Genomic DNA, 23,926 nt, shown 5'->3' on the forward strand with positions numbered 1-23,926 from the left:
TCGACTATTTTTAAATCAGATGAAAAACTCCTTACTAAAACTTTATGTTTACATTCAATTATTAAAATTTTAATGGTTTAAACCCTCTGCAAACAAATTTTTTTTTTATGAATATTGATCCGTTAAATTGAAATGCAGTGTTTTATTTAATCACAGAAAACAACACGAAATGCTTAAAACCCCTTTTATCAGTAGGCATGGACAATCACAATTTCTCTCCAAATAAAAAAAATAAAACTCTTCTTCATTTTCAAGAATCATCCAAAGTTAAATAAATTAAAAAACTTCAGTTATTTTTCTAAGGGATTTTTGCAAATTTGACTCATAACTCAAAGTCAAACACAAAATTAACCACTTTTTTTTATCTTTCTTTTACCCTATTCACCCCACATGTTCACATTATTTACAAAATGCCATTAATTTTTTTTATCTTTTTCGAAAATTGCCATTTTACTCTCTCAACCTCATCATCTTCAAGTATTTACAAGATTGTCATCGCCTTCAATACCCCAACTATCATGAAATTTATTTTTTGAAGCTCTTAATGCTCCTGAAATCGATTTACTATTTCCCACTCTCAATTGTTATGAACTGAAAACAACATCTCTTTCACTTTGTCTCCATATTCATCCAAAAAACTCAAGCTTTTGATTTTAATTTTTTTATGGTTGATAGACACATTCAAGCTTATTATTCTTGGTGGGTTACTTTAGTTTAAGGTTCTGGTTGTTTGGAAAAGATTTCTGTGTGATAAGGAAGTCATCTTACTAATTTAAGGTATGAAATTGATAATTTTCCAGATTTGTCCGCGTATAAGACTTACCCATAAGTCCTCTGGCTGTATCAGACTTACGATTAAGTCTTTTGGACAAACTAAAGCTCTTACTTGTAAGTAGTCTTTGATAAACGGGTTACTTTTGCATTTGACCGAATTGTGTCAGATATTTGACTTTTCCCAGACGACTTACTTGAATATTTATTTTTTCAGGTTAGTTTTGCAATTGGAAAAAAATTTAAATATTTATTTTCTTCCAGACGACTTACAAATAAGTCTTCCAGTCAGAAGACTTACTTGAAGGTCATCCAGGATAAGTAAAGTCGTCCAGATTTTATTCTGAGATTCTCGTCAAATCTTGCTTAGAGCACCCCCATTTAAGTATCAAGTGGGGGGGTTCACACGGTTCCCAAAGAAAAAAAATAATATAAAAATCCATTTGCTATGAACCTGTATCAGAAAAGCTCCCCGCTATGAACCTGTATCAATACTACTTCGCGGGTCCCACGCCACGTGGCGGTCCGCAAATGGTTGAGCTATTAATTTTCTTTTTTTTAAAGTCAAAACGAAAAAATTAAAATAATAAAAAAAATCATTGGAAGTCGGGAATTGAGGGATTGCTGATGGGCATGCTATTATCTAAGACGACTTCCGTGTAAGTCGTCTAACTGGATGACATCCGTGTAAGTCGTCTGGGAAAAAATAAATATTTCAGTTTTATTTTCGAATTTTAAACTAACATGAGAAGACTTACATGTAAGTCATCTCGTTTTAATAAAATATTGAGTTTTTTGTAATCCCAGGGACGACTTACTAGTAAGTCGTCCAAAAAAAGTCAATTTTCTGACACAATTCAGTCAAATGCAAAAATAACCTGTTTATCCGAGACAACTTACAAGTAAGTCGTCTGGAGTTTTTTTTTTAATAAACAAAACTGGACGACTTACAAGTAAGTCGTCTAACTTAAAGTCAATTTCAAAAATGACTTCTTCGGACGACTTACTAGTAAGTCGTCTAAGTATTCCAGACGACTTACCAGTAAGTCGTCTGCGTCAATGTTTAATAAACTTTCATTTTCTCCAAAACTATAAAGACTTTTTAACATTTTCTTATTAATTCATTTATATTAATCAATATTGGAGTTTTTTTTTTTTTGAACACAATCAATATTGGAGATAATGAATGAAATTTATAACATAATTGGTGATATTTATGAGTTTACCAACATTCATGTTAATTAAAGTTTCTAGCTAATGTGTTTTTATTTTTGATTTTTGGCAAATGATACATCGGTTACCTGCAGTGTATGGAGAATGGTTGTGGAAAGATGGTTGTTGGGATTTTGTGGTTGATGATTCCAAAGGAGCGAGAATGTTTTTTTTGAGTAAAGATTCAACACATGCTGAACTTGTTGCAATGGCTCAAGAAGGTTTTAACTTAGATATGAGCATAAAGTGTGTGGAGATAAGTTACGCAGTGATAGAAATGGCTCCAGACACCCCTCCTATTCATGTTACAAGTGATAGACAAGTTTGATACTTGCTCGAGATAACCAAAACGCAGGGAGTACGGCTTTGTGTATCAAGCCGTAGCAAGATGAGAAGCCGTAGCAAGAAGAGAACGGTTTCAGAGGAAAGGGAAGAAGTTGATGAAGCTGATGGGGAGGAGGATGATGGCGAGGAGAATGATGGGGAGGAGGATGATGGAGAGGAGGATGCTGATATCTGTGATGTTTCTGAAGCGGTCGAGGATGGTGAGAATTACAGTGTTTATGGAAAGGTCAAAGATGAGGACTCAGAAGAAGATGATGATATGCGTTTTGAAAATTTCAAAGAAACATATGCTATTGAAGGAGAAGGATTTCAAAGAGACAAGCTACATGTCAACCAGAGTTTCGTTAGCAAGGATGCATTGGTTTCGGAGCTGCGGTTGACAGCAGTGAGGCGTAGATTCACCTTCAGATTATACAAGTCATCGAAAACTCTCCTTGTGGCAACATGTCGGGTTAGTGATTGTGGATGGAGGATCAGAGCGAGTGTGAAACATGGGACAAACACGTTTTGGGTAACAAAGTATGTGCAAGCTCATACATGCTCAGTGGGAGATAGAATCGCTCAGCGGAAACATTGTACTTCGAAGTATGTTGCTCGGCTTTTCATTGATCGTGTTGGAATCATTGATGGGTTGACTCCGCAGCATATCACTGATGCTATGAAGAACATGTTTGGTATGACGCTTAATTACACCATTTCATACAAAGCACTGTTATATGCACAAATGTTGGTGAGAGGATCAGCAGAAGATGGGTATTCGCGACTGCCATCATATCTCGAGCAAGTCTCCTTAGCAAATCCTGATTCTATCACGGCTATAGAACTTGATTCTCTGAACCGATTTAAGTATCTATTTCTCTCTTTTGGAGCTTCTATCAAAGGTTTTAAGTATCAGAGAAGGGTCATTGTGGTGGATGAGACTCACCTAAGTGAAAAGTATGGAGGTGTTATGTTAGTTGCAGCAACACAAGATGGAAATTTTCAGATATTTCCATTTGCTCTGGGATCGTAGATGCTGAAGATGGACCTTCTTGGGAATGGTTTTTCACAAAATTGGCTAGTTGTATATCTCATGATTCTCCTCTGGTGATAGTCTACGACCGGCACGAGGCCATTAAAAGTGCGTGTGATGAGGTGTTTCTTTGGGCAACCCGAGGAATATGCTATTATCACCTTCAAGAAAACATTGTCAAAATTTATAAAGGGAGACATATTTTGTACTTGGTGAAAGGTGCTGCTTATGCTCATACGGTTTCAGATTTTGACCGGTACATGGCTGAGATACGGAGTGCAAACCCGGACCTTGCACCGTATTTGGTGAATGCAGACGTTAGCCTATGGTCAAGGTTTATTGTACGTGAGACAGGTACAACATAAAAACGAGCAATATCGCTGAATCTATTAGTTCCGCACTGAAGCGAGCTAGAGGATTTCCGATTGACTTCCTGTTGGAGTTCATAAGAGAGAAGCTAGGAAGGTGGTTTTGGAAAAGGAGAGACGATGCTTTGAGTCTCCCAACTTAAAATAGTCGGGGTGTTGAATACTTCCTTACTGTTCGGTCAGAGATAGCGGATAAGATGAGGGCCCAACCAATTGATGGATGGAAATTCCTTGTGAAAGGTGGCAAAATGGACTGATAGTTGATTTGGAACATGGAAAGTGTGATTATAGTGTCTATGGAGTGGAGAAAATACCTTGCTCTCATGCTATAGCAGCTGGAACACTTACTGGTGTGCATGTCGACGCACTTGTATCTCCAGTGTACTCAAATAATTATTTGTTTGCAAGATACTCAGAGAATATATATCCTTGTAATTGACAACAAGTTGAGGCACACACATGCTTTCCTCCAGATGTAAAACATGGTCCGGGGAGAAAAAAAAAATCAAGATGGAAATCTTGGTTAGAGTTATCCAGGATGAGAGCAAGCAAACCCCGGAAGAAACACATGGTTTATAGATGCTCAAACTGCAAAGAAATCGCCCATACGAAACCACAATGTAAGAAAGAAAAAGATACTTAAGTCGTCCAGTCCAGACGACCTTCAAGTTAGTCTTCTAGTTAGTCGTCTAACCCAGACGACCTTCAAGTTAGTCGTCTTGTCCAGAAGACCTTCAAGTAAGTCGTCCAGAAGACCTTCAAGTTAGTCGTCTTGTGTTATGAACTTGTGTGTGATGAACTTATGTGTTATGAACTTTTCTGTGTTATGAACTTATGTGTTATGTACTTATGTGTTATGAACTTTTCTGTGTTATAAAATTATGTGTTATGTACTTATGTGTTATGAATTTTTCTGTTTTATGAACTTATGTGTTATGAACTTATGTGTTAACATTCCGAACTTATGTGTTAACAATCAAATATATATATATATATATATATATATATATATATATATAATATCCGAAAGGTTACAAAAATTTTGTGCACAGAAGACATTCCAGACGACTTAATTATAAGTCGTCTGGAGAGTCTTCTAGCTGGAAGATATTCCAGACGACTTATAGTTAAGTCGTCTGGAATGGAAGACTTTCCAGACGACTTAACTATAAGATAGGTTACAATCAAGTTCATACACACAATCACCCTCAAATACACACAATCACCCTAATCTAAACCCTAATCCGTAAGTGGTTGAGGCTCATACGTCTCCAGGTTGTCATCATTGTCCGTGTTGTCCCAGTCATGCGCATGTCGAAGCTCTCTAAATATATCCACCGCTATCGTCTCCCTCATATTCTTTCTGTTGCCTTGCGCAAAGTCTTTTTGAGTGAATGGCAACCCAAGAGTATGAGCCTCAATGAACTTTAGAGCATACACGCCACAATCACCAGATTTTGACTTTGGTGCAGCCGGTCTTTCATATGTGTATGGCTCCAGGGACATTGTGACATGTTCTTCGATGGAGGAACACTCATATAGCATGTAGGGGACCATGTGGCAAAAAGGCTCCATTGCCGCATCGAGGTCTGATAGGGAGATACAGGAATGATCGCTGTCAAAAACCTGTATGCGCCTAGACGGGATCGATATCCACATAGAAATCCAATGAAGTCCTTGAAATTCACTGGCGCATAGATATCATCAATATCCTTCCCCCAAATCTTCAATGATCTGCAAAATGATGGTATTTTCCAGCATAATAATTCCAGGCACCACCAGGGAGTCTTCTTCCTAGACCGTAGACGTCGGGTTTATCTTCCTTAAAATCGTCGTAGTTTTTTCTCCAATGCCGAGAAAAAAAATGATCAAGAAAGCAAATTCTCTCGCTCCTGAACATTTGTGGATTAGCATGGTACTTCTTCCTCAGCACATTAATCCAAGCATCCAAATGCTGCATAACAAAATAATACATGTCAGAATCTGACGACTTAATTATAAGTGTTCTGCGTAGAAGACTTACCAGACGACTTAGCAGTAAGACAACATAAAGTGTAGCAAAAGACTTACTGTGTCGTCCAGCCAGTCTTTGGAAGTCCGGAGGGTGTGATACCACCGAGAAAGACATCTAACTGGTCGTTTGTCCATAAGCAGCTTATAAAAACTGCAAACAAAATGTGGAAAAGCAATAAGAGCAGAAGACTTAAAGCAAAAGCTATTATGGGAGAGTAATTCACTTACGGACAAGTTTTGCAGTGATCAACGAGCTACTTCAAAACCGTTCTGTCGAGTTGGTAAAAAGGTTTAAAGGCAGATTCCTTTGTGTTTGGAATGATCGCTTTGGCCGTGTTATTCTCCTTATAAGGAGACAATTGTGTGGCAGCAAGTTTCCTTGTTCGCTCATTCTTTCCACGCTGAAGTGCCAAAGCAGCATCCCGCTGAAGTTCCAAATGAGCAGCATCCCTCTTTGTCTCATATCTAGCTTTCTCTTTTTCTAAATCTGAAAGAATGGATTTTTTTTCTCCAATAGAAGAAGGCTCGGTTCTTCGACTTGTTCGGCTAACACTAGACTCAGCTCTTTCGAGGAACTAACATCCTCCTTAGGATCCTCTTTAGGATCCTCACTAGGATCCTCCTTAGGATCTTCCTTTGGATCTTTCTTTCTCTCCTTTCTCTTCTTATGATCCTCTTTTGGATCCTCCTTTCTCTTCTTAGGATCCTCTTTTGGATCCTCCTTCCTCTCCTTTCTCTTCTTAGGATCCTCTTTGGGATCTTCCTTTTTCTTTGTAGGATCCTCCTTCTTCTCCTTTCTCTTCTTAGGGTCCTCCTTTGGATCCTCCTTCCTCTCCATTCTCTTTTTAGGATCCTCTTTGGGATCCTCCTTTCTTTTCTTTCCGGGTTTCTCTTTCGCCCCATTAATACTTTCTTTTTCACTCTGCATAGATCAGTTTCAAAGATCAATTTCAAATATGAACAACGAAGCACAGACGACTTAATTATAAATCTTCTGCGAAGTCGTCTACCTAGAAGATGTCCCAGACGACTTAATTATAAGTCTTCTGCAAAGTCGTCTAGCTAGAAGACGTCCCAGACGACGTAATTATAGGTCTTCTACTAAGTCTTCTGATAGGTTTCGGGAGAGGATTTAGTACTAACCCCTGGTTCTTGCGTCTGTTTAGGCGGAGCAGTTGTGTTTTGAAGATCATTAGATGATGTCCCCTTTGTGGTGATACCAACCTTCTTTTCCAAAACACCGATCCTATCCGACATATGCTTGATCTCCGTAAGGCACGTCCCAACCCTTACCTCAAGGCATCAGCTAGGTCCTTGAAGTTTCTTTCAATATCTTCTTTGGTCATCCCAAAAACATTCGTACTCACATCTGAACGAGCCTCTGTACGAACATCGAAACGATCCTGATGAGGAACCTCTGAACGACCCTCTTCACGACCCTTATCACGAGCCTCTTCATGTGTTTCTTCACGACCCTCTTCACTAGCCTCTTCGCTAGCCTCTGCAGTTGCCTCTAAACGAGATTTCTTCCGAGGTCTTGGACGTTCTTGCTTCACCACAACTATCGCTTTCTTCGTTGGACTCGCAACCCAAGTACCGGTGACTTCCCAGCAATTCATGGTCCACTTCCACGGTCTCTTATAAAACATGACTTTAATAATGTTCTCTGCGGCCGGGTCCTCAATATCAGAGTCCCATTGTGGAAACATTTCACCAATTTCCTTCTTAACAAAGTTGACCACCCTAGTCTGCAGTAAATAAAAGATATGAACTTAGATATAAGTCGTCTCGAAAGAAAAGATAGAAAGAAAAGACTTCGCAGAAGACTTATAATTAAGTCGTCTGGAAAGTCTTCTAGCTGGACGACTTAGTAGAAGACTTATAATTAAGTCATCTGTTCCAGCTGGAAGACTTAACATACTACTTAATTATAAGTCGTCCGCGAATTCTTTTGGATAGAAGTTTAAATTCGTCATGATCAAGAGCATCCTCTAAAGCAGTATGCAACTTCGTACAATCTGTGTGATACGAAATGCTCTTAATTGGGCGGAGCTCTTTCCCTAATGTATGTATCCTCCGGGGGAGTTTTGGAATATCCATATTTTTGTCTGCAAAACAATCAAAGACAACAACCATCTCAAACAGACAACCATCTAGTATTGAAAATCAAGTTATAAGTTTGGAAGACTTATATTTAAATCGTCCGCAAAGTCTTCCAAGACATCCAATAGAACAGTTCAAAGCTCACCTGAAAATTCGGAGAAGATATAGTCGCCTTCAACACAGTGATTATAGATCTGCCAAAATAGACGTGAAATTAAGAAGCGTGGTTAGAACGACTATAGATAGAGACAACGTTTTATGTTCTGAATTTCCAACATCAATCACTCGACAGTAAGAGAAATAACTTACCGGCGGCGGAGTTTGACGAGACGCCTCTAGGAGTCTCGGCGCTAGGGTTTACAGAGAATCGGCGGTGAGAACGAGACGTGAAACGGCGCTAGGGTTTACAGAGAAACGGCGTTAGGATTTACGGAGAAAACGACGTTAGGGTTTCCTCTCAGATCTGAAATAGAGGAAGCGGCGGTGAGAATAGTGCCTAGAACGACGGTGATAACGGCGGAGATATAATCGGCGGTGAGAATGATGGATTAGAGAGAATCGACGGAAATCGCCTTCGAAATCGCCTTTAGGGTTTTGAAAGAAACGCTGTTTGGTTTTTTCTGAATTTCGCGAAAAAGTGAATAAAAAGCCATGTTATATATGTCCGGTAAATATCCGGTTAGGTTTAAAAGTAGGTCCGGTTTGGAAGGCTTACTCGTAAGTCGTCTACCGTAAATATATTCACCAGACGACTTACTAGTAAGTCCCCTAGTGAATATTTTAACCCCTAAACTAAATTGACTAAAATTAACTAACTAAACCCGTTATAAAATCAAATTAAACTTGCTTAGTGTTTACTATACATAGAAATAAACACATTTGGGTAAATTTCATATTTTTCAAAAATATTTTTATGCTTTCCAAAATCTAACCTTAAGAACACATACAATACTACAACATATATTGGCAAAACCTAAACCAAAGAATATCATGACTCACTACTTTCACTCATCTATATCGAAAACAATTCACTTTTGTTATATCTTAATTTATATCACTTAAAACATATGTTAATTATATGATTTCAACTTTTCACTTATCAAAATATTTTTTACAATTTTTTAATTTTTTTTTAAACTATACCAGACGACTTGCGGGGGCTAGAAACATAAAAACAAATTCGGTTTTTTTTGTTTGTACACAATGGGCTGGTTGTAATTTCAATATCCCCTTAAGTCACTTTTGCATTTGATTCATGTTTGAGTTTACTTTTGCATTTGAAATCAAGTTGTGAGTCATATATGGTAATAGTCCCTATTTCTAATCATAATTTTTGCTCTTCTGTTCATTTATTTATCAAAATGGTGAATTTTGGATTGTTAATTAACATAGGTTATCCATCTCTTCACACTTAAAATTTCACCTAAAATTCACCTTTTCGATAAATTCTAGGTGAAATTTCGAATGTGAATATATGGATAACCTATGTTACTTAACAATCCAAAATTCACATTTTTGATAAATAAATGAAAAGGAAAAAAACTAGGGTTATAAACAATAAAGCTTTTTGATTTATCTCACTTTCGATGGTTCATAAAAGGAAGAAGAACACTATTTTTTTGGGGTAAATTGTGATTGTCGCTGCCCATTGATAAATGCGGTTTTAAGTATCTGTGTCGTTTAGTGATTAAATGAAACGTTGAGTTTCAATTTAAAAGGTCCTTTCCGAAAAGACGACTTTGTTTACAAAGTGTTAAAGCCATTAAAGATTTAACATTTAAGGGTTTAAAATATAAAATTTAACTGGAAATTTTCTATCCGATTTAAAAATAGTCATGGAAATTATATCTCTAAGACATATGTTGATTGTAAACATTTCCTGTCATTTTTATGATTATATGAAACTTCGCGTTTTAATTTAACGGATATCTGTCTTAAAAATGATTTTGTTAACGGAGAGCTAACGTCATTAAAAGTTTAATAGTTGAGGGTCTAAAAACATAAAAGTTTTAAATGGAAGTTTTCCATTCGATCTAAATCTAGATGGGGGGTTTAAACCACTTAAAACTCTAATTTTTACTATTAAGGAAAAAATAAAAATATGAGACACTCTCAACTTAGGTTTGTTCCGATATAATTTTTAGAGGATTATTTAGGTAAGTAGGATTTATATTTTCTTTAATACAATTATACCTTTTAGTAAACCAAATTAATTAATAAAAAAATTATAAAATTTCGTACTTGATTTAAGTTTTTACTAAAAGGAAAAATAGATTTTGTGCGAGATTTATTGTAGATTAAGATAGATTTAGGAAAGATACTAACCAAAATATGGTAACTTTCATTTTCCCGTTATTTAGATAGAATACATAAACTGTGTATGCTAGAACGATGACTAATAGGTGGGATATATATTTTTCATTGAACTCTAAGGTTATAGTTAGAAAAGGTTATGAAACATAAATAAGCTAAGTTAGGCCATAAAGTAAACTTTAGAACATGTGCTCGAGGTTGATGTAGACCACTGTTATCTAGCTATAATAAACAGAACAAACTATGGATAGAATAAATAAATAAAATTGTCTATGTTTTATATCCAAATTAGAACATTGCAATGTATTTTGTATCTGAATTCTAAATTAAATAGACTGATAGAATAAGTATTGTATATTTAGGTATGACATAAAATAAAATATGGTTACATAAATTTGTTTACATATATATATATTTTAATTATGTTTTCAATAGTTTTCATATTTTAAAAATTTAAAATACTTTTTTCACTACAAAAGATAAAACATGTCCAAAAGTGGTCTAAAATATCAAAAGTCCTAATGCAACAAATAAAAGTTGAAAATGTCTAACCTTTTCAATTATCCCTATTAATTAGCACTAGCATGAAGTCAATTCAACTGAGATATCATATAAAGTAGTTAATTTTTGAGAAATTAGGAGCTGTACCAAACAACTATAACGATATTGGCCAACTGCCAAAACCTCGAAAAGGCGCAACTGTTCACCATGTATCTTTACTCTGCTACCCCTGCTACATAAACCTGTCCAAAACAGACTATTCGAATCAATAACCGGTGGGCGTATAATTAAAAGTCCCCAATTCCCCAATTCAACTATTCATTGAAACTATCGTATTATTCTTCATCCGGCATTTTAAAATTACATCGGTTTCCAATCGGAGTGAAGCACTTCATGGAAGAAAGCGGCGGAAGACGGAGACCAAATTGCCGCCTGCCGGAACGGCTTTTCGCAGTTGGAGAAGAACCAACCGGCGTCCGGGTGACTCCTTATCACAAGGCAGGGGCAATCAGGAGTATCCTCAACGCTCTCGATCCGGAGGAAGTGGAGCACATTAGGGCTTCGCCGTTCGGCAGATTAGTTGAGATCGCCGACAAACCTAGTTTCTCCGGCAGGTTTGGGCGATATATTATATCGAGACAACTAAAAGTGTCTAAGAAGCATGAAGCGTGGTTCCTTTTCGCTGGTAAACCGATTAGGTTTTCGATTAAGGAGTTCGCTCTGGTCACCGGACTAAACTGTAGCAAATTTCCAAAGAGATGCAAGAAGAAATCGAAGAACTTCATGGAAGATGTTGGGGAGAAACCATATTGGGGGGAATTGTTTGGATCGCTAAGAGAGGTACTTGACTCCTCGCTTGTGAAGATGTTGGGGAAGAAAACTGTCGTTGACAGAGAGACTAGGTTAAAGTATGCCTATCTGTCCTTGCTCTCCTCTGTTATTCTACCAACCACGCATTCACATCGGATATCCCAAGAAGCCGCAGAGATGATCAAAGATTTGGAAACATTTTTGGCGTATCCGTGGGAAGGGTCTCATTTGAGATGTTAATGAGCAGCATAAAGGAGAGAAAGGAAGTCGCTCTCTATCAGAACACTATCGCTCTGAAGGGATTTGTGCTTGCTCTTTCAACTCGTCATTGTTGAATGTGTGCCTGCGCTAACCGAAGTGGTGCAAGATGGAAGTTCATCTGGTTCTGACGGTGAGGGAGGCGGTGATGATGATACTTTAGAGAGTGACAAAGGCGGAAGGAAAAACATCAGTCCCGGGCACGCACGCGACACGGATGCTGCAGGGAAGGTAGTCATTTATTTATGATATTCTGTTGAGAACATTAGTAAAATGGAATTAGGACATACATAGTGGATAATTAACCATAATGTTTTCATTATTCCAGACAATAGTTGACTCCATTATGCTTGATGGTAACGGGGAAACAACTCTTGCTCCTGATTTCCAATGGTCAGATGACGAAGATGATGATGGCGTCTCTAATATGGTGGGTCTAATAGAGGAGCGATTTGGTTTCAGCAACGACTGTTTTGTTGGTGGGGCAACAAAAGAGGATGTTACTAGGATGCGTCACGAGTCAAAAGCTGAAATGTTAAACCGCAAGTCTGTGAAATTCAAGACCGCTACATCTTCTCAGGTCCAAGATGGCGTTGACTTAGATATGTTGTCCTCCATGGTAAGAGATAAACTAAAGGAAGACTTCCAGCTCCTACATGGCAGCATTGCAAACGTTCAGGAATCATCAAATGGCTTCACCGAGACAATTATTGTCAATATCAACGAAGTCTTTGAAATCGTGCAAGATAGTGCTCGGCAGATTAAAACAATGTCTGAAGATATTCGTAAGTTGTCGGCGACATTACATGTTTCTCCTGTAGAAAACCTAGTTCGCCGTCCCAGCATGGTGAATGCGGCCACCCAAACAATTCCAGATTCCACTTCCATTATTGCAGATGCAATGCTGTTTGCTAACCAGTCATCAACTCTTCCTACCGCGGTACTGATATTGTTATCCTGCTAAATTAATTTATAACCATAAAACCAGTTCACTGACCAGCTAACTTTTAAATTGTACAGGAGGTTAACATCTCTAAAGCCAACACGTTTGCTAACCGGTCATCTACTCTTCCTACTGAGGTTAGAATCATGTTAGCCGGTGAAATAAATTGTTATAGTTTTAACAAGTTGATTATCCCGCTAACATCTTATTATTAACAGGACACTAACGTTGCGGCGGAACCAACCACATCTGTGAATGAGTTGAGTAACAACAGTGGCATAGAAGGCGGACATGTTCAACAGTCTACACCTCGGAGCCAGCTAACTGAGAAATTAAATCCTCCACTTACAGACAAACAACCGGACTCTGTAAGTACCAACGACAAAATCCTTCACTTTCACATTCCCATTGAAATCTCAATTGATTGCATCGATGCAGATTCTTGATCCATCATTGGTTTTTCCCAACCCAACATTCTCTCTCGGCCTTACGCAAGAGGCACGTGTGGATACTTCTACCATCACCAATGTAACAGAGGGCAATGATGAGGAAGTTTATGAGGAAGACAACGTAGATGCAACGTTGGGAGAAGCTGGAAATGGGTGCAGGAAAAGCAAAAGGCAAAAGGTACCAACGAAATCGCTCATGGGCGACTTCGAATGTGATAAAGGGTTTCAGAACTGTGCTAGAAAGGCTGTTGCTGATGCCATCTACAGGGGAGGGGATGTTGATTACACCGCCAAGTTTGCTGGTTTAATGGAGAAGATGAAGACTTCTTTGTAAGTAAATAAGACTGAGTTTGAGAGCCAACTATAAATTTAGCTTTTATTCAGTTTTCTAGCCGGCTAATTCGTTTACCTGTCTATATTCAATAGTGAAATGTCAATTGGGAGTGCCAATATTCAGAGCTCCGATCTCTGCGACGTTATTGAGCGAGCAACTCAGCTATCCCCTAAGGTATGTGTATTCCAGATTTTGACTCTCTAAGCTTTTCACATTCATCACTTAAATATGGCACAAATCTATTGAATAAACAGGTGGTGGATGTACTTATGTTCCACACTAGTGCATTCTTCCGGTCCCCATCATCTCAAAAACAACACTCCAGTTCAGTTTTTATGGACACACAGTTCGTCTCACAGTTCACCAAATTGTATACTAATTTCTCAAAGGCCTCCAAGAAAGTTAGCTACAAGTTTAGTGGCAATGTTGTTGACATGTTTCTGCAGCTTCCTTCAACCGGTGATGACGTTCGTTACTATTTCCCGTTCTACCTTGACAAACAATACTGTCTTGGCATCTGTGTGGATTGTAGTACATGGAGCGTCACGATCTTGGACTGCACCGTGGAACTCAGGACTGACAACATGATGAATAAAGAAGTAAGACCACTTGCTGTGATATTTCCATACTTTCTGAAACAGCTGGGGAGACAAGTAGGAACGAGAGACTGCAAAGAAATGGCAATTGAAAAGCCCCGGAACATCCCCCAGCAAAAAGAAGTGACACACTCCGGTGTTTCATCTGTGCTTTTTATCCAAGCACATGCGGTTGGTGGGTTCGATGCTTGCAAATTCATTACGCCGGATGTTCTAGACAGCATGGTTGAGATGCTAGTGGTGACTCTATACGAAGCATCTGTTGATCCCCTTTAAATTCAATCTGCTTTAGTCATCTGTTGGTCCCCTATGCTCTCATGTTTTTTTAAGACTATTGCTTGTGTAACTCGACTCTGTCTAATTTATCTACTCTGTTATCACTTTAGATTCGAGTCATTCAATGTCTCCTTCTAACTCAAATAGCAAAACCTAACGATGATCAAATGAATTATGTATATTCGCTATTTTTCACTTCAAGTAATCACAGAGTTTGTAACCGGCTACTTTAAAATCTGTCCGTTTAACAAAACTTTTGTATGTCCAAATGCCATACCCTATCATCAATTTCGGTCATAGTGTCTTGATGGTTTAGATATATATCCTAATACAAACCCCAATGACGGGACTGGTCCAATAGAGATAAAAAAAAATTCATGTAGACAACCCATTAAAGAAAGAGTACCGAATTGGAGTTTCACAAAAACAAAATCAACGAAAATGGGTCCACTATGAAAGTAACTGTACCAATAGGTTATCTCCAACTCTATAAAACTCATCGTTTTAAAGTAGGTAATAAAAAACGCAGCTGTTAAACTCCATCTTCTAATTTACTGCGCCGACAAGGGGAGGGAAAGAAGAGAACCACGGTCCAGGTGAATCTTCTGTGTACTCTTTACGGTTTTATGTAATTCAATTAACCTCCGAATTAGATCCCACTTCCAATTAATGCAAATATAATCGGATTGAACTTACTTGTCTATTTCGTGTTTCTAATTGTCCGGTCCAAGCTTGGGAGATGGCAATGGAAATGGGACCTGGCATTCCTCGCAGGTGTCCGTGTGGAGCATTGACTATTGTATTGACATCCAAGACGAAGGAAAACCCTGGTCGGCGATTCTACAGATGTGGGGTTATTTTTGGGGAAAATCACGTTTTCAAGTGGGCAGATGAAGCCATCCTCGAGGAGATAGAAGCATTGGCCGCGAGGCAGTCTACAATCGAGAATGACCTCATTGAACTGAAGGGCCACCTTCTAGACATGAAGAAAGACACTACCGAGATTGTTGAAGTTGTTGCGGTATTGTCTACCAAGATTCAAAAGTAGCTAACGGTGGGATAAAGGTTATGTATTAGTTTGCGTTTGTTGTGACTTAATGTATGTTGAGACTCATATTCCCATGTGATGTAAGCCCTGTTCGGGAGGAAGACGCACAACGTCAGCGACCAGAGACCATAAATACACACAGACGGCGGTAAAACGGAGCACAAATTAAAGAGAAAAGAGACGCTGGTGTTTAAAAGTCACTCTGGATTTCTGAAATACTGACGCTGTTTATTTTAGCAACAACGGAACTACCGAATTCCGTCCATTATTTCGCCGCTGCGTCTTTAATGTTATATTCCGTCTGACCAGTGAAAAAGGAAATTACGACTAATTTTCAGACCCTGACGCTAGACGCTGCGATCTGAAAACGAACAGGGCTGTAATATGTAAACATCTATTTTATGCAACTGTGTGGATGAAAAATTCCCCCGTTAGATAAATGTATGGTTCGTTAATGTTATGCCTAAAATATATTCTTCAACTACTAATTAAATATAGGTTTAGGGTATAGAGGTTACGGTTTAGGGTCTAGTGATTTATGGTTTTGAGGTTTTGGTGAATCGTTTATAACTATGGTTTTGAGGTTTTGGTGAATCATTTATATCAAAGGTTAGGGTAATGGTAAGAGTTTCCTGGTTCATGGTTTATATCATAGGTTAGGGTAATGGTTTTAATTTCCTGGTTAAGAATATTATTAACCAGTTACAATATCTTATACATAGCTATGACACTGATTGTTCGGCTAATTGTTCTTATTGGTCGGATTGTAAACATAATACATGGAAAATTATCTTCAGTGTTGTATAGTGTTGACCATGGGGTTTGGGTTTATTGTTTCAGGATGGGTTTAGGGTATATTGTTGACCACGGGTTTTGGGTTGATAATTTGAGAATGGGTTTAGGGTTTAGTGTTGACCACGGAGTTTGGGTTGATTGTTTGAGGAAGGGTTTAGGGTATAGTGTTGAACATGGGGTTTGGGTAGATTGATTTACAATGGGTTTAGGGTCTAGTGATGACGACGGTGTTTGGGTTGATTATTTGAGTATGGGTTTAGGGTATAGTGTTGACCATGGAGTTTGGGTTGATTGTTTGAGGATGGGTTTAGAGTATAGTCTTGACCACGAAGTTTGGGTTTATTGTTTGAGGATGGGTTTAGGGTATAGTGTTGACCACGGGGTTTGGGTTGATTGTTTTAGGAAGGGTTTAAGGTATAGTGTTGAACACGGCGTTTGGGTTTAATAATTAAAAATAGGTTTAGGGTATACTGATCACCACAGTGTCCAACTAATGTTATCCAGATAAACATTTCGATGTTCTGTAATTTATATATATAACCGGTATTCGATAATTGAGGAAAGCTAAAACCACATAGTACCGGCTAATACAAATACATGTACATATTGGTTTTCTTTACTGACCTTGCTAATAGCATAAATCCTTCCTCAAACAAGCAACCGAAACCCCGTGGTCAACACTATACCCTAAACCCAACTTGAAACAATCAACCCAAACTCCGTGGTCAACACTATACCCTAAACCCATCCTCAAAAAATATTAACCCAAACACCGAGGTGAACACTATACCCTAAACCCATTGTAAAATTTTTTTCACGTATTGTTAATGAGTATAAATAAACCGGTTAATAATATTTATACGGGCCGATACATATTGTTAGCCGGCTAAATTATGTTGGATCATCGGATTAAAAATAAATAGTTAGATTTTACCATTAGGGTTTAGGTTTTACGGTTTAGGGTTTCGGGTTTACAGTTTAGGGTTTCGGGTTTACGGTTAAGGGTTTAGGGTTTATATTTTGATTTTGTTGATGGTGATTCAATAGGGTTTTAAAGGGGAATATGTTGATTTATTTAGGGTTTAGGATAATCCACTGCAAATTGTTAGAGTTTCTATATATTATGTGAAAGGAAATCAACCAGTTACCATTTATCATAGATGTGTTTGATTTAGTTTAGCCGGTTATTTATATGTCATTCTCGAAATATAAAATCTAATACCGTCCACGACGAATGACATACTTTTCATATAACGAAGAGACCTTTTTATTTAGCATGACAAAGCGTTTATCCGAATCCCCTACATACCACAGATGGTGTATTTAGAAATACAATATTTAACATTAAGTGTAATTATTTAGCAACACCATCTGCTTCCCCCAACCATCCAGTACAACTCCACCCATCGCCAAAAGTTCTCTCCATGTTACTTAGACATTTGGTACTACTTATAGCGGGTTCTTGTGGGTGCGGGTCTAGTGATTTGAAAAAAATTGTTCGCGGGTGAGGGTGCGGATCGAGTGATTTTGACGCGGAACTGGTGCCGATCGACCGAATTTAAAATGCAGGTACGCGCCAACCCGCAAAATTAATTTTTTTTTTTAATATGATTTTTTAATAAAATTTATGTTTTTTATAAAAAAAAAATAAAAAAAAAATTACGAATATTTTTTAAAATTAATTAAAATATATTATTTATATTTTTTCTAAAAAATATATTAATAAAATAATTATTTTTATTATTTTTTATATTACCCGCTAATTTATGCGAAGCGGAGCAAGTCTTACATTTTCTAGATGCAGGTCAAGCGGGTCAAATTTTTGAATCGAAAAATGATTCGATCTGCAGCGGAACAGGGCAGGTCGGGGCGGGTCGACCCGCAAACCCAGCACTAGCTTGTTCTCTTTGGAACAGTAAATATTATTAAAAACAATCAGATTTGTCATCAGCCTAAATGCAGTTTATATTCCGAATCATTCAAGCAAATATATGTATAAACCTTTCTTCTTAGCAACAAATATATGTATAAGCTAAGAGCATCTCCAAATTCTTTGTTTTAGAATTTGCAAAATTCTAAATTTGAAGTTTCGATGTGTTTTTCTCCAAAAGAAAAACTTCAAACCTAACTTCAAAATTATTAGTATTTTACACTATGGTCCTTATATTTGTAATTAATATAAATCAATAAAACTTATAAATAACTAGCACATATATAAAAATATCGCATTAATATCATCTAATAAAATCTTAAAGTAAATATATAAATTATAAATACATAACTAAATATTAAACTAAAAAAAAAACTATATTTTGAAGCTTGTAAAATTTCATATTTGAAGTTTTTAATGATGTTAAATTTCATATTTGAAGTCTAAAGATATTTTTAAACTTTAAATTTTCCTTTTAAAGGTTTTTATTTAGTTTATGTGTAAAACTAAAATTTATAAAAACAAATATAAAATATTACAAGATATGATTTTCTAAAGATTAAAATGATAAATAACAAAATATCTAAGAATAATAAAATGTAGGGGAAATATTTAAAATAACACTTTGAAGATACCATTATTCATCTTTACCATCACTAAACACACATTTTCAAAAATATCTTATTTATTAAAATGTTAAATACTCTTATATCCTTATTTTTATATATTTTTCAAAATCCTAATTTCAAACTCTAAATCCTAAACCCCTAATTCTAAACTATAAACCCTAAATCCTCAACTCTAAACTCTATACCCTAAATCCAATATTCTCAACTGCCTAAATCCTAAAATCTCAACTGCCTAATAAATCCTAAAATCTCAGCTATAAACCTTAAATCCTCAACTCTAAACCTTAAACTATGTATCCTAAATTCTAAAATATCAAATCTAAACTCTAAATCCTAAACTTTCAAATATAAATCTTTCATAAAAAATGATGGTAAAGTGGTTAGTGTAAACATGAAAAGTGGTACTATGAAAATAGTATTTTTGGCATTTTTCTAAAATGTAATATGTAATTGTAAAAACTAAAATGCAAATAAAAATGTGAAACTCCAAATTTAAAATTTTGAATAGTGATACTTTATATTTGAAATTTCTCTATTAAAAGTTTTAAATTTAAAGTTTTTTTCGGAAAATAAAGAATTTCAAATATGAAATTATTGATTGTCTTTGGAGAAAACGAGCTTAAAAACTTTAAAATATAAAGTTTTGCAAACTTAAAAATATAGCGGTGGAAAACGTATTTCTTTTGGTTTCGAGGTGGTGGAAACGCAATTTCGAGTGCTGCGACATGCCTAAACACGAGAAGGAAAAGCCATGTGAGTGGGACCCATAACGCAAACAATTTAAGATTCAACTAGATTTTGACCCGCCCTTTAAAGGGCGGGTATATTTTTGTTTTAATTTAATTTTCATATTTGTGTTTTCTTTGTGATTATATTTGTATTTTTCTTTATAATCATATTTGTGTGTAATCTTAATCAAAATATATTTTATTAAATAATTTAAAAATTGATTTGGTATACGTTCGGTTAGGGCTTGGTTGCCGGTCGAACCCGCAAACCCGCGGACTTCAATTTTTTTTTGGTCAAACAATATGACCAGCACAATCCGCATAAAAATAATTTGTACCAGTATCCGTCCTATTTAATTTTACGGTTATCCGCGGGTTATACACTTTTTAAAAATAATTATTTAATTTAATTATTATAAAAATATAAAAATATATTTATAATAAAACTTATATATTTTTAAAAATTTAAATTGTTCATTTTACAATTACCATATTTTAAAAAAGTGTTTACTTTCTTTTTATTTTTTAAATACTTTTCGGGTCAGTGGGTACCCGTAATCCAAAATTTACCAATCCGCATCCACCTCGAATAAAATACTCATAACCTACATCCGCAAGTCGATTTTTTCAAATAATTGAACCAAATTTATGATCCGCCTTTAAAAGGACGGATATATTTTTGTTTTATATTTTTTATAAAAGTATAATTTTTATAAAATCGTGGCTGTAACCATTTATATCTCTAAATATTTAGTTTTTTCTATGATATATTTAATTTTTCTCTCATATCTCTGAACCTATAAATATAGCTGGAGAAAATATTAAAAATTTGAAATTGAGATTAGTATGATAAGGAGTTTGATATAGATAGACATTTAAAATAGGAGTTTCAATTCCATGATAAAGAGTTTGATATACAAAAAAATGACATTCCGAAAAGATGAATTTATCATTGTGGAACTTCTTTGTTGTTGTTGCAGTTATATTAATAAGTTATATGTATTTTCAAATTAGACTCAACTATTTATCAATTGAACATGTTTCTAATTTAATAGTATGATTATATATACTATTATTATTAGGCTCATGTAAAAACTGTTAAAAAGGAAGAAGCAGTTTTAATATAACTAACCGAAAGCACAGATATAATTTTGATCATTTTCCTAAAAATATAAATAATATTATTTGACTATACTACATACCAAATCATTTAAAAAATTTATATGATAAAGTTTGGCCAAAATGAGGACATGTAAATTTTTAAATTTGTTTATGTTTATGACTATAAATATTTTTGGTGATGTTAAATTTTGTACATGTAGATGACTCTATATTTTCTTAAATAGGTTAGGTATGATAAATTATTTTGTCAATCAATTTTTTATATAAAAATAAAAAACTGATAGTTATAAACTAAGTGAAATTAAATATATGTATACAAATGAATATTTGTATGCAAATATTTAGAACGATATGTTATTGATATTAGTGATTCCGCTAACATCATTTTCTGAGAAAACTGTTTTTACATAATTTTTTGGGCTGTTATGAATAAAAAACAATATTAAAATGTGTCTTTACAATAATTTCAGGTCAAATATTCTAGTTCCCATAATTTTTTGTGATGGAATTAATATTTATTAAAAAATGTTGTTAACCATTTTTATCAAAAACCTAAAACCTAAAAGGCATGGAAAATGATACGGAGATTTAGAGTTGTTACAATCGTTCCAGCCCAAAATTAAAATATCCCTATTTAAATTAACAGCGAAGCTTTATGATTAAGACACGTGGACGTCTATGATTATAACACGGCAAAAGAGGTTGTCTTCTCCAATATCTCAGTGGCTTCTGATTTTTGCCGTTTGATTTTACCAATGACACCACCAGCAAGAACCATAAACCCAGAATACAAATATGATATGAATCCATGGTCCGCACCAACATCCATGCCTTTACAGATCTCTGATACTGACCCTAGCGAACACGGAACACTTCTACTTGCGCTTATTTTCACCTTTCTCTGACCAAGGTTAACTTCACGCGAAGATCCATGTGTTTAGTATTGGAAGCATTGATCTCAAAACATTACAAATGGGACGATCATGTTTATTTAGTTGTAGTTGTTAATGTCAACTGAATCAATAAGGTACACTTCAAATAATAATCAGACTCTATTGAGCGTCATCGAAACCTAACAGAAATTCATTAGTGGTTTGAGGAGTCTTTCTGATTTTTTTGTTAACCAATAGTCATAAATGATTTTTGTTAATGGAACTTTGTTGTGAAGAAAAAAAGGTAATTAACTGTTTTTATTAGATAGAAATAAAACGTGTTAGAATCCGAAGGCTAAGAAGAAATAGAACGTGTTAGTATTTAAATATAATTAATTAGATATGGTTGTATTATATAAAAGGAATAATAAGTAACCACTTAAAATAAAAATAAAAATAATTGGACAGAACATATATCAATAGGGCACACTGCAAAATTAATAAAATAGATAACGGCCTTCCATTGTCTATCCACATTCGAGTTCAACCCCAACTTGGACCAGATTAGGCTGATTCGTTCTCCATCTTCTCTTCAGCGCGTGTTACCTACGCCACACCCTTTCAATTTATTAATCAAAAGGATTCTTTCAGTGAATTATAATTGAAACTTTCTTCATCACGTAAATAAACGAATACACATCTTGTTTTCTCAATAACACGCTTACAATCTTTGTTCTTTCGGTAATTACATATAACTAAAAATTTTTCGTTTCTGGTGATATTTATAAAAGTGTTTACATCCGTGTTATTTTATAAAGAAATTCAAAATATCATAGTACAAGTAACATGTATTTTATATTTATAAATACAAAATTTTAAACTATTTTCATGTACGAAATTATAAACTTACTTTTTGAGTGAAATATCATGTACTTATTAGTTATTTTTTGAGAATTTCTATGAGATATGTGAATTACCCCTTTAAATACGGAAAACGAAAGTGGATTGATTACTTGCGAATGACTGACTGTACCATGTGAGGATCTGACATGACAATGTTTTTTGCAATTTGTTATGTAACGCGCAGGGCGTGGCTTCTCACGCGTCCAAGAAGCAACTTGGAAATAAACTGTTGGGGAAAGCCACCCAAATTCTTCACTCTTTCCATTCAACACGGTCTCTCTGACTCTCTCTCTCTCTCTCTCTCTGTATATAAACAAACTCTATTCGTCATTGTGAATCATAAAAACCTCACAAACACCTTTCTTAATTTGAAAATTCTCTCTCTCTCTCTAGAAACTTCAAAGTCTCTTGGTCTTGTTTATTATCTTTACTTTTCATCATGAACTCGATGTTCAGTGCCTTCGACGCCCTCTTCGTAGAGCTTATGGGAAAGAATCTAATGGTTTCTTCGCTTAACGCTACCTCCGCCGCCACCCCCAAACCTGCCGTACTGCAAACGCAAAAGCAGGAGGAAAACGCAAGCAATAAGATGGGTTTGGTGCAGAAGACTCCGAGGTTTGCTCTGGAGCTCGACGGTCTCCACTGCTTTGAGACAATAGTCCGTTCTTGATTTTGTTTCTTATTGAGACGTTCTTGCTTTTGACCTCAAGATCAAGAAATAAGTTTTCTGAGATTGTTATTTTTTTGGATTTATTCATTACATCATTTGATTGTGACTATAAATTTTGTAATATTGATTGATTTTATCGGTATATATACATTTATAGTTTATTTTATCGACTTTCTTATCAATTTAGTTAAAATCGAACCAGAAGTAACATAACAAATTTCAGTATTGGTATCTTGAGTTTGCTCAAAGCCTCGAACTTTAGATTCTCAGAGCATTTCCAACTACACACTATTTTTTCTTTTATAATTTACACAAAAATAGAGTAACTCTATTATAGAGTAATTTTTGCTCTAATGGTTTATTCTATAATAAAATTACTCTATTATAGAGTGAAATATAGAAAAATGTCCCTTTTCCATTCTATTACTATTTTTAATATTGGTAAAATTAGTATTTTTAAAATTTTATTTATATTCTCTGTTTCATGAGATATAATATTAGAAAAATTGAATATCGTAAATTCGTAAAAAATGTATGTTAACTCCGTTTCATTTATATTATTGTCTTAAATTTCTAGGAGAATGCTTATAAAATTTGATGATTATTATATTAAACTAAGTTAATGATTAAATAACTAAAATGACAAATTATGAATTTACCATTTTAAAAATCATTAATTACACGATTCAAGGTTGTATGCTATGTGGGGAGAGAGATGAGACACGAGATCATCTCTTCTTCGCCTGCCCTTATTCTTACACGGTATGGGAAAGGCTTGCAAGGCAGCTGATGGGAAATTCCATAAATCCGGATTGGCAATGGACCGTAAGAAGACTGCAGCAATTGAGAAATGCAGAGATGGATACTGTCCTTGCAAAGATGTTGTTCCAGACCACAGTCTACACCTCTCTCGAGAGAGAAATAC

General features: G+C 35.5%; 3 protein-coding genes across 3 annotated transcripts; all 3 read left to right on the plus strand.

Annotated features, from left to right (window-relative positions):
* The first annotated feature begins 11,031 nt into the window (after positions 1–11,031).
* LOC108846451 (uncharacterized) lies at positions 11,032–14,304 on the plus strand. Its single transcript, XM_018619683.1, has 8 exons — positions 11,032–11,669; positions 11,748–11,937; positions 12,035–12,646; positions 12,727–12,786; positions 12,868–13,017; positions 13,088–13,428; positions 13,525–13,606; positions 13,687–14,304. The coding sequence occupies exons 1-8, from the start codon at positions 11,032–11,034 to the stop codon at positions 14,302–14,304; spliced, it is 2,691 nt and encodes an 896-aa protein (XP_018475185.1).
* Positions 14,305–15,043: 739 nt separating this feature from the next.
* On the plus strand, positions 15,044–15,352 carry LOC108846462 (uncharacterized protein At4g04775-like). Its single transcript, XM_018619693.1, has one exon. It carries the CDS (start codon positions 15,044–15,046, stop codon positions 15,350–15,352), a length of 309 nt encoding a protein of 102 aa, XP_018475195.1.
* A 7,307-nt stretch (positions 15,353–22,659) lies between these two features.
* LOC108859020 (uncharacterized) lies at positions 22,660–23,167 on the plus strand. The gene has a single exon (XM_018632858.2). It carries the CDS (start codon positions 22,771–22,773, stop codon positions 22,999–23,001), a length of 231 nt encoding a protein of 76 aa, XP_018488360.1. The 5' UTR covers positions 22,660–22,770; the 3' UTR covers positions 23,002–23,167.
* Positions 23,168–23,926: the final 759 nt, after the last annotated feature.

Source organism: Raphanus sativus, chromosome 1 (assembly GCF_000801105.2).
Source record: "Raphanus sativus cultivar WK10039 chromosome 1, ASM80110v3, whole genome shotgun sequence".
In the NCBI taxonomy this organism is placed as follows: domain Eukaryota; kingdom Viridiplantae; phylum Streptophyta; class Magnoliopsida; order Brassicales; family Brassicaceae; genus Raphanus; species Raphanus sativus.

What these genes read in the sequence shown, in the direction of transcription:
- LOC108846451 (XM_018619683.1), top strand. Translation starts at nt 11,032, where the DNA reads ATGGAAGAAAGCGGCGGAAGACGGAGACCAAATTGCCGCCTGCCGGAA. An exon ending in TTGGCGTATCCGTGGGAAGG is followed by an intron (nt 11,670 to 11,747) that starts GTCTCATTTGAG and finishes ATCGCTCTGAAG; the next exon opens with GGATTTGTGCTTGCTCTTTC. An exon ending in ACACGGATGCTGCAGGGAAG is followed by an intron (nt 11,938 to 12,034) that starts GTAGTCATTTAT and finishes TCATTATTCCAG; the next exon opens with ACAATAGTTGACTCCATTAT.
- LOC108846462 (XM_018619693.1), top strand. Translation starts at nt 15,044, where the DNA reads ATGGCAATGGAAATGGGACCTGGCATTCCTCGCAGGTGTCCGTGTGGA.
- LOC108859020 (XM_018632858.2), top strand. Translation starts at nt 22,771, where the DNA reads ATGAACTCGATGTTCAGTGCCTTCGACGCCCTCTTCGTAGAGCTTATG.